This window comes from Vulpes vulpes, chromosome 14 (assembly GCF_048418805.1).
Source record: "Vulpes vulpes isolate BD-2025 chromosome 14, VulVul3, whole genome shotgun sequence".
NCBI lineage: Eukaryota > Metazoa > Chordata > Mammalia > Carnivora > Canidae > Vulpes > Vulpes vulpes.
This window is the reverse complement of record NC_132793.1, coordinates 40,781,620-40,798,282: the sequence shown is the minus strand read 5'-3', so window position 1 is coordinate 40,798,282 and position 16,663 is coordinate 40,781,620. Positions and strand designations below refer to the sequence as shown.

At 40.7% G+C, this 16,663-nt stretch overlaps 1 protein-coding gene across 8 annotated transcripts in view; it reads right to left on the bottom strand.

Moving 5' to 3' along the window:
* MACROD2 (mono-ADP ribosylhydrolase 2) overlaps positions 1–16,663 on the bottom strand; it is a 1,918,082-nt gene that overhangs the window by 114,382 nt on the left and 1,787,037 nt on the right. For 4 of the 8 annotated variants that reach the window (XM_026002392.2, XM_026002393.2, XM_072736419.1 and 1 more), the window contains 2 exons: positions 6,687–6,749; positions 2,300–2,368 (listed from right to left, as the gene is read on the bottom strand). The exons of 1 other annotated variant lie outside the window; for it this stretch is intronic. In XM_026002392.2, the coding sequence (XP_025858177.2) occupies positions 2,300–2,368; positions 6,687–6,749 (132 nt within the window). The remainder of the gene's footprint in view (positions 1–2,299; positions 2,369–6,686; positions 6,750–16,663) is intronic. 3 more of the 8 variants (XM_072736414.1, XM_072736415.1, XM_072736420.1) reach the window with 1 other exon arrangement.

The window sequence follows — 16,663 nt, the reverse complement described above, 5'->3', positions numbered from 1 at the left end:
GGTGTGAGATCCTAAAAGCATCAAGAAACATCACAGACTGTGTTTCTACAAAGGTGTAATATCTCCAAACCAAACAGCTCAACAGGAAATATCGCAGTTTGAAGTACTTAGATTATCTCTTGTTTCCTAAACTCCACCATTCAATTTCATGACATTAAAGATTTTTTTTATCACAAGCCAAATGACTGGAATGTCCAAAGTTATTTGCATAAGATGAACACCACTTTCTGTCTTTTCACTGTGATGGAGTGGATGGAGTGATGAGAGTGATGGAGTCAGGTTTATTTCTCTCTCTAAGCTGACCTGTGGTTTCTCATCAGAACCCATGTGGATATCTACATTATTACATTTTTAGATATACCAAATGGCTTTAAAACCAGGCATGTAAGAACACATAGTTGAGTAATATGAAGGGAAGTGCTAAGGAATTCATTTAAAAAGTGGCAATGATCAAAAAAGGACCACTGAAAGTTATAGTGTGATATATACTTGTTGGGCAACCAAGATCCCCCTTTAAGAATGAGGAATTTATTTTCCCAGGTGCAAGCAGCCCTCATTAACCTCAGGCTTCCAGGATTACCGCAGTGGAAAACCTCTGCCTCACGGAGGGCCATGCTCTCTTCCCCAGGCAGCCAGTATCAGGTGACTTATCAGTGGAAGGTTTTACTGACCTGACTCTTCCATTCTGATGATACATCTCAGAAGGGTCACGCTATCTTCAGACTAGCTATGGCTTCTGTTGGTAATGCCTTTCTACCCAGTTCTACTTTGACTCTTTCTCTTTCACAGCTGTTGATTCTAAAAGCTCTCCCTGATAAATGTTTGTTTCCTAATCTCCATCACAGAATCTATCTTTGGGAAGCCCAATCTGTACATGTGCCAGGTGAAAAGTTTGTGCAATTGACAAGTCTATGGTATTTTTTGAGGTAGATATTATTATTGTCTTCATTCTACAGAGGAAAGACTAAAGCACAAATAGGTTAATTACTTGTCATTACTTGTTAATTCCTTGAGTTACTTGTCAAAGGTTATATCAGTTTTGAGTGGCAGAGACAGGATTTAAGCTTCAACCATCTAGCCCCAGAGTTCACAATGTTAGCAACTATTCTCATTACATAGGACATCTCATTTAGGAAAACCCATTTACCAGATAATATGAAATGAAATGCATTTTGCAAATAGCTGAGTATTAAAATTATAAAACAAGGCACCTGAGTAGCTCAGTCTGTTAAGCATCTGCCTTTGGCTCAGATCATGATCTCAAGGTCCTGGGATCAAGTCCCATGTAGGGCTCCCTGCTCAGCTGGGATTATGCTTTTCCCTTTCACTCTCCCTCTGTGCTCTCTCTCTCTCCCTCTCCCTCTCCTTTCTCTCTCTCTCTCAAATAAATAAATAAAATCTTTAAAAAAATTGTAAAATGACTTTTATTTTCTAAATACTGATTCAAGGAATAGCAAGTATCAATATCAAGTATATATCTATTTTTATATTACTCCAAACTGAAAAAAATGCATTCAACATATTTATATAAAAGTTCCAAGTAGATTCCATGGTTTACTAGATGCCCATTCATACAAACACAACAATCTTGTTTATAGAAGGGTTTTTAATAGCCTCCAATGACAGATATAAAATAATACTATCTTTTTGTGTGGAGACAGTTAGGGTCAAAGAAAAGAAGGGACTATTTTTCCTTCTGATAAGTTTCTTAACTCTATCTGCACATGAGCCCCCAGTATTTCTCCCTCAAATTTTTTTCTAGACCCTAAATATTATTTTCCTTTGCTTTTTTCTTCTTCTGGAGATACCTGGGTCTGCACCATTTTATTCTCATGGTAACTGTTCATAGAATGAGGGATGATTTTCCTGCCAAAGATTTATTTCTATAGATTCCTTTCAACATTTTTTTCTTTCTTATTATGTCTGGATAATGGAGCTTGCTGGTAGGTGGTTCTCAAATGCCACTCTTTTGAACTTACTCCTAATGAGTAGCTGTAAACAGTAGAACTGCCTAATTCTGGTGTTTCAAATAAGCATATTTTTTAAACAAAAAAATTTTGATCATTTTCTTAATTTAATAGTTACTTTTCAGAGGAACAAATATATTCAAATATATATTTATTCTGAAAAGGGCAGATATGGAATAAAACAGAGTGGGTGTGATATTTGATTATGTTGGAAATAGAGGTGCTTAAGAGAATTAGGTAGATTTGCTCACTGCTTCATTTTCCCATGTAAACAAAATCTAAGTGGTCTTCTATGAGTTTGGGATTTTTAGATATAATAAGTGGTCTCATACCTTCATCTTTACAGATTTCAACAGCCTCTTCTGAAGCAGGGCTGGGCCCAGTTGCAGCATTGACTCCATCTATACAGCAGAAAGAGAAACATTGGCTCAGATTTAATACTGTCAAGATGGAGCTTCTCTGACTGTGGCAAGTCCCTCACTACTGCAAGGAAGCATGAGCCTGTTTAATGCTCTAAGACACTGAATGGTCTTTGAAGGGGCTAGGGTTTGTGACTCTGCTTTATAATTAATGGACAAGTATCTTCAGGGAACACAGAGCCCAATGACTACAACTATTTTTTGGTGAAGAATACTATTCATTGGTCCTCCTATTATGCTTTGGCATTTTGCTTTTTCCCATTTCTAGAAAAATGGTACATTTCTTTTAGTGAAAGCTTGTGAAAGTATTTCCTTGCAAGTTTCTACAAAGTGCTTTCATGTGTGTGTTTTAAGGTTTGGTTTTTCTTAGCATAGCACTTCTGCTCTGTTATGCCAGCCTGTCAAACTGCAGGGAGCATATCTGATGGCTGTCAGTGCAGAGGCCAGGAGATGGGGATCAGTTGTAGGAAAGCAGCAAAAGCCAATTGGAGATTTCATGTCACCCAAGCACAGAGTGGGGACTAAGAAACTTGGAAGTCCTTTCCCCATCACAGTGGCAATGAACTTCATTAAAGTTTATCTTTCCTCTCAATATCATAAGCACTACAGTGACCCCACTCATATCTGGCTTCCAAGATAATAGATAATTAACTTACTAACATTAAAATAGTAAATTTAATATATGAAAGATTATAAAAATCAGTTAGAATGGTTAATGCTTAACAATCTAAGAAAGAATCAAAAAGGAGTATACGTTCTTTGTTTAGTAACAGGGTTATGGGACTCGAGAACTCACACACCCGTGACAATTAAAATTTAAAGACAACTTGCATATTTTCTAGTATCTCCTTCATTCTTAATGTATATGACTATTACTTGCAGGTCATGCCTTTATTGAAAGAATAAAATTTTTAGTAGGGGAATAATTGGAGAGGATAAATCACTTTCTTTTGGCAGGTAACAATCTCCTATAAAAACAACAACAACAACAACAACAAAAAAAAAAAACAAGACTATGAACCTTCCCTTGCTATTACATTTTCCCATTTGTCCTTCCTTTCACAGTAAAACTCCCTAAAAGAGCTGTCTATGTTATTGTTCTATACTTCCTCACTTCATGGTCTCTCAATAACCCACTCCACTGGCTCCAATACCCCTCTGAAAATTCTCTGAGGAAAGATGCCAATGACTGCCCTTTGCCAAATCCAATGGTCATTTCTCTTTTCTCATCTTACTTGATTTCTTGGTAGAATTTTATGGAGTCTTAACTCTGGTTCTTTCTGAAACACTTTCTTTTTTTCTATCCTGTTGTCACATATCTAGATGTCTTGGTGTCTCAAGCCCATTGTTTTCTTTATTTTCATGTTATTTCTAGTGAATCTTACCCAGACCCATGGTTTTATTTATTTTATTTTGTAAATATTTGTTTTTTTCAGAACTATGATTTTAAATCTCATTTATATGACAGGGAATCTCAAACCTGTATCTTAGTCTGCATCTCTCCAGAATCATATATCTAACTAGCTAGCTTCTTGACATTCCATATGACTAAGAGTCCTCTCAAATTTACCATGGAAAAAAACAGAACTATTAACTTCTTCAATAAAAACTGTGCCTAGTGACTAGTCTTCTATATATTAGCAAATGGCACCATCATCTACAAAGTTACTCATGCTAAAAATCTAGGAAGTATCTTAGATTCTTCTTTTCCCCATATTCCACATCCAAATCCATCAGCACATCCTGTTATCTTTTTGTCTGGAACATAACAGATCAGTCCATTTTGTCTCCATTTCCAGAAACTGCCATCATTTTTTCCTGCTATAGTCTAACCAGTTTCACTCTGGTTCTTGTAACCACTTTTACTCACAGGCAAAGTGAGCTCATTAAAACTTGAACACTTCCACTGGCTTCTCTTTGTAGTTCTAATAAAATAAAATCTTATGGAATCAGACATTATCTGGTCCTATGATTTTTTTAACCAAATCGTACACCATGTTCCCCCAAATGCACCATGCTCCAGCCACACTTTCTTTCTCCAGTATGCTAAAATTGGTCTTGAGGCATCTGCATCATCTTGTCTCTCCATCTAAGAATGCTCTTCCACCATCTCCTCATTGTGATTTTATTTAATATCCCTTCTTCAGGGAGTCCTTCCCAAATCCAGACAATGGAAAGTTGCCTTCCCAGTATTCCTTCTACCTACCTCGTTTCTCCACAAGGCATTTATCACCACCTTGTATTTTTTGGTTTATTGTTTATTTCTGAATTTTACCTCCCTCCACAGCCATCAGAATATAAGCTTCAAGGAGGCAAGGATGTTGTCTTTTTGGTTTGCTACTATATCCCAGTGCCCAAAACAGTGCCTGAGTCACAGTAGACTCTTGATATGCATTTGTTAAAGGACTATTTGAGGAATATTGTCTACAACTTTGATTTGATTTGATCATGACAGCAGTCAAAACTGTGCTGGTTTTAGATTGTGTGTTTTTCATGATGTAGAAGAGGCCTGCAGTTACATAATCAAAATTGAAGTTGGAAATCATATTAAATGTAAAGGAGGTATTTATATTTTGGAAGAACAACAGTAGGTCAAAAGGACTTTAATGGCCGGGACCTCATCATTCATTTTTGGGCATTTGGATTAGGGAGGCTATGAAATGAGCCATAGCAGACACAATCATGTATATTGACAATAGCCAAGATCAGAGATGGATCCTGCCATGACTTGTCCCAGCCAGTGGATTCACTTGGAAGAGCAAGAGAAGCCCCTTCGGGGTACATTTAGGATTATTCTTTACATTGACAGCTAAACATATTGTGATGATAATGCTATTGATTCAAGAGGTGGAGAAGAAAACTTACATTATACTCAACCACTCTCTGCTGACAGGCAATCCCAAATCCAAAAAGAAACTGCTTGTTCTCAACTTACTAGCTTAAAAAGGATGAATTAATAAAACATGGGCAAATGTGTACGTGTGTGTGTGTGTGTGTGTGTGTGTGTGTGTGTATGTGAACAAGTATGGGAAAAATCTATGGTGATAAAGATAGCTGGGGACAGAACAGTGAGTGAATAAAACCTGTGAAATCTCACTATTCAGAGAATGGCCTCAGCTGTCAGCAGTTAGTTGACTAATACTTGTCAGCCACAAACAGTGAAAACAATGACAGCTTCTCACATTAGACTCATATCCATGGAGCATAATGATGTGTGTGTCAGGAGCTGGGGTGGGGGATGTTGGATAACAACAGTTCGCTGTATCAGAAATTCATTTCATTGCAAGGACTATGTTTTGGCCAAGGGAGCCAGCTGACCCGGTGGCAGCTACACAAGGTCCTTGCTGCTTTGCTTCAGTGCTTTCTCTGATTGGCCTTCTTCAATTCCATCTTCCAGGTTAATAATAAAAGATTCCAGTTCTCTAGCAAAAGTTCCAAGGTTAATGTAGGAAGTTTTCGGTGAAAAACTTATCACACTACCTGGTTGATTTCCAAAGTTCAGTATATGGCCTAGGACGTGCCTGGTACACATAGGATGGAGCCCACTGTTTAAAAAAATGCCCCTTCACGGGGCTCATTAGGACTTGGAGACTAAAGGAAGGATATTTTGATTTTGGTGGTGGTGTTGATAAAGGCATAACTAGGCTTATCAGTCTTTTAAAGAAGAATGCGCCTGAGTACAAAAATGGCTAAGAAGAAATGAGATGTTAAAGGTGGTGACAATCTCTTTAGAGCCTTAAGTGCTACTTTACTTAAAGATGTTCAACTTAGAATCTACAGCAGAGAATCTATAAACATCCAATAGACACATCTGTTCTTAAGGCACAGAGGAGATGTAAAATAGAACCAGAAACACAGCTCTTCAAAGTGTAATGCAAAACAGTGAAGAACATTCTACTCCTCATGGAGGGAAAGCCTCTTATTTATTTCCTTTTAACATTTTTTCATTTCATTTTTTTCTCCCAAACAAAATCTGCTAATTTTGACCTATCCTAATGCAGCCAAGTTCTGAGCTGGCCCTTCTAACCTCTGCTGGTCGCTCTTAGAGCATTTCGAAGCAAAGTGTTGTTAGGCAGAAAAAAAATGGAATTGGTGAATGAGGAATGAGAATGTACCCTTCTGAATGGAAGCACTCTCACCTGTAGTCAGTGGAATTGATGGCTTCTTGAAGGAGACCTAAATGAATACTGAAGTCAACTGGTGAAAAGGTATATGCATTTCTAGAAAACATTTGAGTAAAGTTATTGTTCACCTCTGTGGATGAGGCCTAGGAGACTCCTCAAAAGAAATCTGAGCCCACCTGTTTCTTGACTCTGCCCTTCTGTTTCTTCTGTACTTTGTTTTTCCTCTGGACCATTCTCATCTTTCAAGAAAACCACAGAGGGGGAAAAATACATCAAGTCAATTTATGAAATATCTCTTTATGGCTAATATGCAGCACTGAAATTAATTGTAACCAATGTAGCATGACTACCAAAGCAAGGCAGAGAGATGAATCAGAGGCGCAAAACAGAAAAATTACCCACATAAATAGGTACATTTATACTTGTCCCTTCTCACCTGATTTGCTTGATGAAATGTTGAACCACAGTAAACAAAATTCACTCAGCACTCTTACAACATTTCTCTCCCTGCACAGCATTTCCCAAAATACAGTACTGATCTTAATTCAAATCTGCTTTTCTGCCTTGACTCAAGCAATATGCACCATGTAAGGAAATTTGGTTGATTGAGTTTCTATGGCATCTTTTCCTGTTTGATAGACATTGCTAAAAATATCTATTTGTACCTAAGTTACACATGACAGTCTAACACATCTATGCTATGGAATATTTTGTCTTGAACAGATTATGTCGGTCAAGTTTACACCATAGTAAATAACTCCTTGAAAAATAAATCACTAGGCAGGTGCAATGATGGCTAGGTACTAGAAACTAGTGAACATTTTCTTTTGGCTTAAAATGTGTAATATATATATATATATCTGTGAATTTATGAGTAAAAAAATAAAATTTTCAAAGGCATATTTTCTACCTCACTGCTGGGAGAGTTTCTAAATCTCTTCTTATTTGGAAAATTTTTAAAAAGAAATATTTATATAAAGACACAGGAGCAAAATATAAAACATGTAGTTAAAGTGAAGAAAACAGAGAAGTGGAGTGACTGGAATATATTACTATGGGTTAAAGATGGCCACAGATCCTTTATCTCTCAAGAAATGGAATCTCTCTCCTTTCACGGATCCAGACTGGTTGCATGACTTGTTTAGATCAATGAAACATGTAAGTGATGTTCTGGCCCCTCTAAGCCAAGGCCTCAGAGGACGAGCAGCTCTACTTTCTCCCTCTGGGAGGCCAGTCACCAAGTTAGAGATGCTCAGGCTAGCCTACCAAGAAAGAGGCACATGTAAAGGGCAGGGTGCCATATGGCAAAGCACTGAGGGGCCAGGCATATGGGTGAGTCCTTCTGCACCTTCCAACCCTGCCCAGCTGCCTGCTGCATGCAGCCAAATGGTGACCTCAGCCAGTGCCTCAAGGAGCAGAAGAATCACCCAGCACAGCCCTTTTCAGGTCCTGACCTGAAACCAGGCTCAGATTACTTGACCCGCTATCCAGTACTACCAGCTCTTAATCCAGAGGCAAGAGGCTGGGGAATCCTCCGCAGCGGAGAACTCAAATAGTAGAGGCACAACAAGAGCCTTGGAAGTAATGGGGAAACATCTCACTAAGAAGCTCTGAAAAATAATTGACTGAAGAGACTTGCAGATGGGAAAACGTTTGAAATTGACTTGAATGAAAGAAAAAGTTTATAATAGTATGACAGAAAGAAAGAAAGAAAGAAAGAAAGAAAGAAAGAAAGAAGGAAAGTTTCTGAAGTAGGGAAGGAATGTTACCAATGGATATGTAAGTGTGTGTATGATTCCCTCCGCCCAACAACGCCTGTGCTATTTGTCCTGGAGGATAGAGGATAGCTTTTAACAGAGGATCTGGCACAGGGCAGCTCTGTAGCTACCTACACCCTGTGTTCTAAATGGCACGTTTGGGGCAAGATGGCGGAGGAGTAGGGTCTACAGGTCACTTGTCCTCAACAAATTACCTAGAAAACCATCCAATCATCCTGAAAATCTACGAATTCGGCCTGAGATTTAAAGAGAGACCAGCTGGAACGCTACAGTGAGAAGAGTTCGCGCTTCTATCAAGGTAGGAAGACGGGGAAAAAGAAATAAAGAAACAAAAGGCCTCCGAGGGGGAGGGGCCCCGAGGAGCCGGGCTGAGGCCGGGGCGAGTGTCCCCAGGACAGGAGAGCCCCGTCCCGGAGGAGCAGGAGCTGCACCGACCTTCCCCGTGGAAAGGGGCCCGCAGGGAGGTTGAGCAGGACCCAGGAGGGCGGGGATGCCCTCGGGCTCCCTGGGACAGTAACAGAGGAACTGCGCCCCGGAGAGTGCGCCGAGCTCCCTAAGGGCTGCAGCGCTCGGCGGGACCCGGAGCAGCTCGGAGGGGCTCGGGCGGCGGCTCCGCGGAGGGGGCTGCGCGGCTCCGGGAACAGCTCAGCGGCGGCGGCTCGGGCGGAGGAAGAAGCTCCGCGGAGGGGGCGGCGCGGCTCCGGGAACAGCTCGGCGGCGGCGGCTCGGGCGGAGGAAGAAGCTCCGCGGAGGGGGCGGCGCGGCTCCGGGAACAGCTCGGAGGGGCTCGGGCGGCGGCTCCGCGGAGGGGGCTGCGGGGCGGGAGCGAATCCAACAGCGCAGGCCCCGGAGCACAGGGCGCCGGGACACAGCCCAGGATCCGGCCTCCCCCGGGACAGGCAGAGGCTGGGAGGGCCCAGGACAGCGAGGACGCTCCTGCCTGGAACTGAGCAGATCAGCGGCCCCGCCCGGGAGCCCCCAGGCCCTGCAGACGGAGAGCCCCGGAGCTACTGCGGGAGCTGACTCCAGGGTCCCAGAGCTGCCCCCGCCACTGTGACTTCCTCCCGGGGCCTCACGGGGTGAACAACCCCCACTGAGCCCTGCACCAGGCAGGGGCAGAGCAGCTCCCCCAAGTGCTAACACCTGAGAATCAGCACAGCAGGCCCCTCCCCCAGAAGACCAGCGAGACGGACCAGTTCCAAGGGAAGTCAAGGGACTTAAAGTACACAGAATCGGAAGATACTCCCCATGGTTTTTGCTTTTGGTTTTTTTTTGTTTTTGTTTTTGTTTTTTTTGTGTGTGTGTGTGTTTTCTTGTTTGTTTTGTTTTGTGTTTTTTTTTTCTTTCTTTCTTCTTGATTTCTGATTGCTTACCCCGCCCCACCCCCCCCTTTTTTTTTTCTTTTTCTTTCTTTTTCTTCTCTTTTTCCCCCTTTTTTTTCTTCTTTCTTTTTTCTTTTTCTCTTTTCTTTCCTTCTCTCTCTTTTTCTCCTTTTCCCAATACAACTTGTTTTTGGCCACTCTGCACTGAGCAAAATGACTAGAAGGAAAACCTCACCTCAAAAAAAAGAATCAGAAACAGCCCACTCTCCCACAGAGTTACAAAATATGGATTACAATTCAATGTCAGAAAGCCAATTCAGAAGCACTATTTTACAGCTACTGGTGGCTCTAGAAAAAACCATAAAGGACTCAAGAGACTTAATGACTGCAGAATTTAGATCCAATCAGGCAGAAATTAAAAATCAATTGAATGAGATGCAATCCAAACTAGAAGTCCTAACGACGAGGCTTGACGAGGTGGAAGAACGAGTGAGTGACATAGAAGACAAGTTGATGGCAAAGAGGGAAACTGAGGAAAAAAGAGACAGGCAATTAAAAGACCATGAGGATAGATTAAGGGAAATAAATGATAGCCTGAGGAAGAAAAACCTACGTTTAATTGGGGTTCCTGAGGGCGCCGAAAGGGACAGAGGGCCAGAATATGTATTTGAACAAATCCTAGCTGAAAACTTTCCTAATCTGGGAAGGGAAACAGGCATTCAGATCCAGGAAATAGAGAGATCCCCCCCTAAAATCAACAAAAACCGTTCAACACCTCGACATTTAATAGTGAAGCTTGCAAATTCCAAAGATAAGGAGAAGATCCTTAAAGCAGCAAGAGAAAAAAAGTCCCTGACTTTTATGGGGAGGAATATTAGGGTAACAGCAGACCTCTCCACAGAGACCTGGCAGGCCAGAAAGGGCTGGCAGGATATATTCAGGGTCCTAAATAAAAAGAACATGCAACCAAGAATACTTTACCCAGCAAGGCTTTCATTCAAAATGGAAGGAGAGATAAAGAGCTTCCAAGACAGGCAGGAACTGAAAGAATATGTAACCTCCAAACCAGCTCTGCAAGAAATTTTAAGGGGGACTCTTAAAATTCCCCTTTAAGAAGAAGTTCAGTGGCACAATCCACAAAAACAAGGACTGAATAGATATGATGACACTAAACTCATATCTATCAGTAGTAACTCTGAACGTGAACGGGCTTAATGACCCCATCAAAAGGCGCAGGGTTTCAGACTGGATAAAAAAGCAGGACCCATCTATTTGCTGTCTACAAGAGACTCATTTTAGACAGAAGGACACCTACAACCTGAAAATAAGAGGTTGGAGAACCATTTACCATTCAAATGGTCCTCAAAAGAAAGCAGGGGTTGCCATCCTTATATCAGATAAATTAAAATTTACCCCAAAGACTATAGTGAGAGATGAAGAGGGACACTATCTCATACTCAAAGGATCTATCCAACAAGAGGACTTAACAATCCTCAATATATATGCCCCGAATGTGGGAGCTGCCAAATATTTAAACCAATTAATAACCAAACTGAAGAAATACCTTGATAATAATACACTTATACTTGGTGACTTCAATCTAGCTCTTTCTACCCTGGATAGGTCTTCTAAGCACAACATATCCAAAGAAACGAGAGCTTTAAATGATACACTGGACCAGATGGATTTCACAGATATCTACAGAACTTTACATCCAAACTCAACTGAATACACATTCTTCTCAAGTGCACATGGAACTTTCTCCAGAATAGACCACATACTGGGTCACAAATCGGGTCTGAACCGATACCAAAAGATCGGGATAGTCCCCTGTATATTCTCAGACCATAATGCCTTGAAATTAGAACTTAATCACAACAAGAAGTATGGAAGGACCACAAACACGTGGAGGTTAAGGACCATCCTGCTAAAAGATGAAAAGGTCAACCAGGAAATTAAGGAAGAATTAAAAAGATTCATGGAAACTAATGATAATGAAGATACAACCGTTCAAAATCTTTGGGATGCAGCAAAAGCAGTCCTGAGGGGGAAATACATCGCAATATAAGCATCCATTCAAAAACTGGAAAGATCTCAAATTCAAAAGCTCACCTTACACATAAAGGAACTAGAGAAAAAGCAACAAATAGACCCCACCCCCAGCAGAAGAAGACAGTTAATTAAAATTCGAGCAGAACTCAATGATATCGAGACCAAAAGAACGGTGGAACAGATCAACAGAACCAGGAGTTGGTTCTTTGAAAGAATTAATAAGATAGATAAACCATTAGCCAACCTTATTAAAAAGAAGAGAGAGAAGACTCAAATTAATAAAATCATGAATGAGAAAGGAGAGATCACTACCAACACCAAGGAAATACAAACGATTTTAAAAACATATTATGAACAGCTGTACGCCAATAAATTAGGAAATCTAGAAGAAATGGACGCATTCCTGGAAAGCCACAAACTACCAAAACTGGAGCAGGAAGAAATAGAAAACCTGAACAGGCCAATAACCAGGGAGGAAATTGAAGCAGTCATCAAAAACCTCCCAAGACACAAGAGTCCAGGGCCAGATGGCTTCCCAGGGGAATTCTATCAAACGTTTAAAGAAGAAATCATACCTATTCTACTAAAGCTGTTTGGAAAGATAGAAAGAGATGGAGTACTTCCAAATTCGTTCTACGAGGCCAGCATCACCTTAATTCCGAAACCAGACAAAGACCCCACCAAAAAGGAGAATTACAGACCAATATCCCTGATGAACATGGATGCAAAAATTCTCAACAAGATACTAGCCAATAGGATCCAACAACACATTAAGAAAATTATTCACCATGACCAAGTAGGATTTATCCCTGGGACCCAAGGCTGGTTCAACACTCGTAAAACCATCAATGTGATTCATCATATCAGCAAGAGAAAAACCAAGAACCATATGATCCTCTCATTAGATGCAGAGAAAGCATTTGACAAAATACAGCATCCATTCCTGATCAAAACCCTTCAGAGTGTTGGGATAGAGGGAACTTTCCTCGACATCTTAAAAGCCATCTACGAAAAGCCCACAGCAAATATCATTCTCAATGGGGAAGCACTGGGAGCCTTTCCCCTAAGATCAGGAACAAGACAGGGATGTCCACTCTCACCACTGCTGTTCAACATAGTTCTGGAAGTCCTCGCCTCAGCAATCAGACAACAAAAAGACATTAAAGGCATTCAAATTGGCAAAGAAGAAGTCAAACTCTCCCTCTTCGCCGATGACATGATACTCTACATAGAAAACCCAAAAGCCTCCACACCAAGATTGCTAGAACTCATACAGCAATTTGGTAGCGTGGCAGGATAGAAAATCAATGCCCAAAAATCAATGGCATTTCTATACACTAACAATGAGACCGAAGAAAGAGAAATTAAGGAGTCAATCCCATTTACAATTGCACCCAAAAGCATAAGATACCTAGGAATAAACCTAACCAAAGAGGTAAAAGATCTATACCCTAAAAACTATAGAACACTTCTGAAAGAAATTGAGGAAGACACAAAGAGATGGAAAAATATTCCATGCTCATGGATTGGCAGAATTAATATTGTAAAAATGTCAATGTTACCCAGGGCAATTTATACGTTTAATGCAATCCCTATCAAAATACCATGGACTTTCTTCAGAGAGTTAGAACAAATTATTTTAAGATTTGTGTGGAATCAAAAAAGACCCCGTATAGCCAGGGGAATTTTAAAAAAGAAAACCATAGCTGGGGGCATCACAATGCCAGACTTCAGGTTGTACTACAAAGCTGTGGTCATCAAGACAGTGTGGTACTGGCACAAAAACAGACACATAGATCAATGGAACAGAATAGAGAACCCAGAAATGGACCCTGAAATGTATGGTCATCTAATATTCGATAAAGGAGGAAAGACTATCCATTGGAAGAAAGACAGTCTCTTCAATAAATGGTGCTGGGAAAATTGGACATCCACATGCAGAAGAATGAAACTGGACCACTCTCTTTCACCATACACAAAGATAAACTCAAAATGGATGAGAGATCTAAATGTGAGAAAAGAGTCCATCAAAATCCTAGAGGAGAACACAGGCAACACCCTTTTTGAACTTGGCCACAGTAATTTCTTGCAAGATAGATCCACAAAGGCAAAAGAAACAAAAGCAAAAATGAACTATTGGGACTTCATCAAGATAAGAAGCTTTTGCACAGCAAAGGATACAGTCAACAAAACTAAAAGACAACCTACAGAATGGGAGAAGATATTTGCAAATGACATATCAGATAAAGGGCTAGTTTCCAAAATCTATAAAGAACTTATTAAACTCAACAGCAAAGAAACAAACAATCCAATCATGAAATGGGCAAAAGACATGAAGAAAAATCTCACAGAGGAAGACATGGACATGGCCAACAAGCACATGAGAAAATGCTCTGCATCACTTGCCATCAGGGAAATACAAATCAAAACCACAATGAGATACCACCTCACACCAGTGAGAATGGGGAAAATTAACAAGGCAGGAAACAACAAATGTTGGAGAGGATGCGGAGAAAAGGGAACCCTCTTACACTGTTGGTGGGAATGTGAACTGGTGCAGCCACTCTGGAAAACTGTGTGGAGGTTCCTCAAAGAGTTAAAAATAGACCTGCCCTACGACCCAGCAATTGCACTGTTGGGGATTTACCCCAAAGATTCAGATGCAATGAAACGTCGGGACACCTGCACCCCGATGTTTCTATCAGCAATGGCCACAATAGCCAAACTGTGGAAGGAGCCTCGGTGTCCATCGAAAGATGAATGGATAAAGAAGATGTGGTTTATGTATACAATGGAATATTACTCAGCAATTAGAAACGACAAATACCCACCATTTGCTTCAACGTGGATGGAACTGGAGGGTATTATGCTGAGTGAAATAAGTCGGTTGGAGAAGGACAAACAGTGTATGTTCTCATTCATTTGGGGAATATGAATAATAGTGAAAGGGAATATAAAGGAAGGGAGAAGAAATGTTGGGAAATATCAGGAAGGGAGACAGAACATAAAGACTCCTAACTCGGGGAAACGAACTAGGGGTGGTGGAGGGGGAGGAGGGCGGGTGTTGGAGGGGAATGGGTGACGGGCACTGAGGTGGACACTTGACGGGATGAGCACTGGGTGTTTTTCTGTATGTTGGTAAATTGAACACCAATAAAAATTAATTAAAAAAAAATGAAAAAAAAAAATAAATGGCACGTTTATAGTACCCCATAATGTCTGCCACTTGCTCTGTTCTAGTCCTCCAAGTAGGCGACAGGCGTTGGCTTTTGCTCTAGGAAGCCATCCTTGCTGCTCTGGCTCGCTTAACAAGGCTAAGTTGTGCTACAGCATGTGTCAAAAACATAGGTCAGTATTTTCTTCCCCCTTCTTCCCACCAAATGGAGTCAGAATCAAGCAGGAGAAAATGTCAGCTTTTCTGTCTCCCCCTGACTCCCACCCCCAGCAGACAGTCTTTTTAACAGAGATTTCACAATAGGCTTGAAGTCTGCAGTGACAGGCTGCCTTTAAAATTAGTCTGGTTAACACATCTCCTATAGAGTAAAAAGCTTTCTTGTGGAGAGAGGAAGATAAGAAGGGAAAGAGAAACAATTAAGTCAAGGAAGGTGAGGCATTGGTTCTTGCAGGTCGAAATGCATGAGAAGGAAATTTCCAGTCAGATTCCCCAAGTCCAGCTCTACAACAATAAAAACCAGTCTTGTTTTTTTCCTAACATATCTGCTCCTGGGTTTTTACCCATATGCATATGCATGCCGGCCCACTCCCTAACACAGCCACCCAAGTGGTATGCTTTTGTTTCCTACTTTGACCCTTGATTGCAGGATCCAGTTGCAGTCTTTCTGCCCTTAGGAAACAAACTCCAGAAACAGCTGGCATGTGTATTACTGAGTAAGTGCCTTCTCGAAGAATGCCGGATTTGCCGTTTGAATAATATGCCCTCAGATGACAAGGTTTAGGTACATTGCTTTCATCAATCTCCACACAGTGCATCCTAGAATACAGCAGGGGGAGCCAGTGTAGAAGTCTTGCTTTCAAGGAAAGCGTTCTCTGGCAATTGGATTAACATTCATTTCACTCTTTCAGAAGGACATTTTGGCTGGCGTATAGCTTTCCATCCATTAAAATGCCTCAGATGAGTGGGTTCTTACTGAAACAGTGGTCTTCCACTGGTAGGGGAAAAAAAATCCCATTACACAGTTACCGGTAAGTATTTCATAAGGACAAGCTTTTCTTTTCATCAGCCTTGTCTGTCTAGCTATCTTCACAGGAAGCCCATAAACAGTAAAAAGTTAAGTAAAGTGGTGAATATAAACTTATGGTTTTTAGAAGGGATTTAAAAGGCTTACAATAAATGTGAAGAAATATAGGGAAGAGACAGGCTATTTTGTTAGCTTAAAAAATGTCACGCAGAAGCTAAATCCTCATAGTTGGTATGCCTTTAAGATCACATATTTATTTCAGATAATAAAGTGCCATTGCATTCACAGTGGGAGTCACATAACACTTTATTTTCTCGGGCCAAAATGCTCAGCAACCTGTGAGAATTCTAGTTGCATAATTTTTGCTTCTCCGTTATTAGTATCTTGCTCTTCACTCTTCCAACCCATATTTATTGAGCATGTACTATATGTAAGGATATTTCAAGAATTTTATAGAAATAAAAATAAGAGACGCCTGCTGCAAACTGAATTCATGAAGGTAGAAGGAATGCATTATTTATTGGATGACAAGAATGTAACCCATGTTTATTTCTGTATGAGATTTACAAGGGAAAACTCACACTATCATGGCCACAGATTGCCATCCCAATTCTGTAGTTTGTGAATGGTGCTTGGGGATGGGAAGAGAAAGGGGAAGTAAATCAGCAAATCCATTCCTGATACCTGAGGAAACAACCTGATGTGCACTGCTTGCTCATGGATTAATATACTCTTTTTTTTATAGAGGTGTCAACATTTCCAGACACAGAGCATAAGCAATTGCAATACAGGTTAGATAATG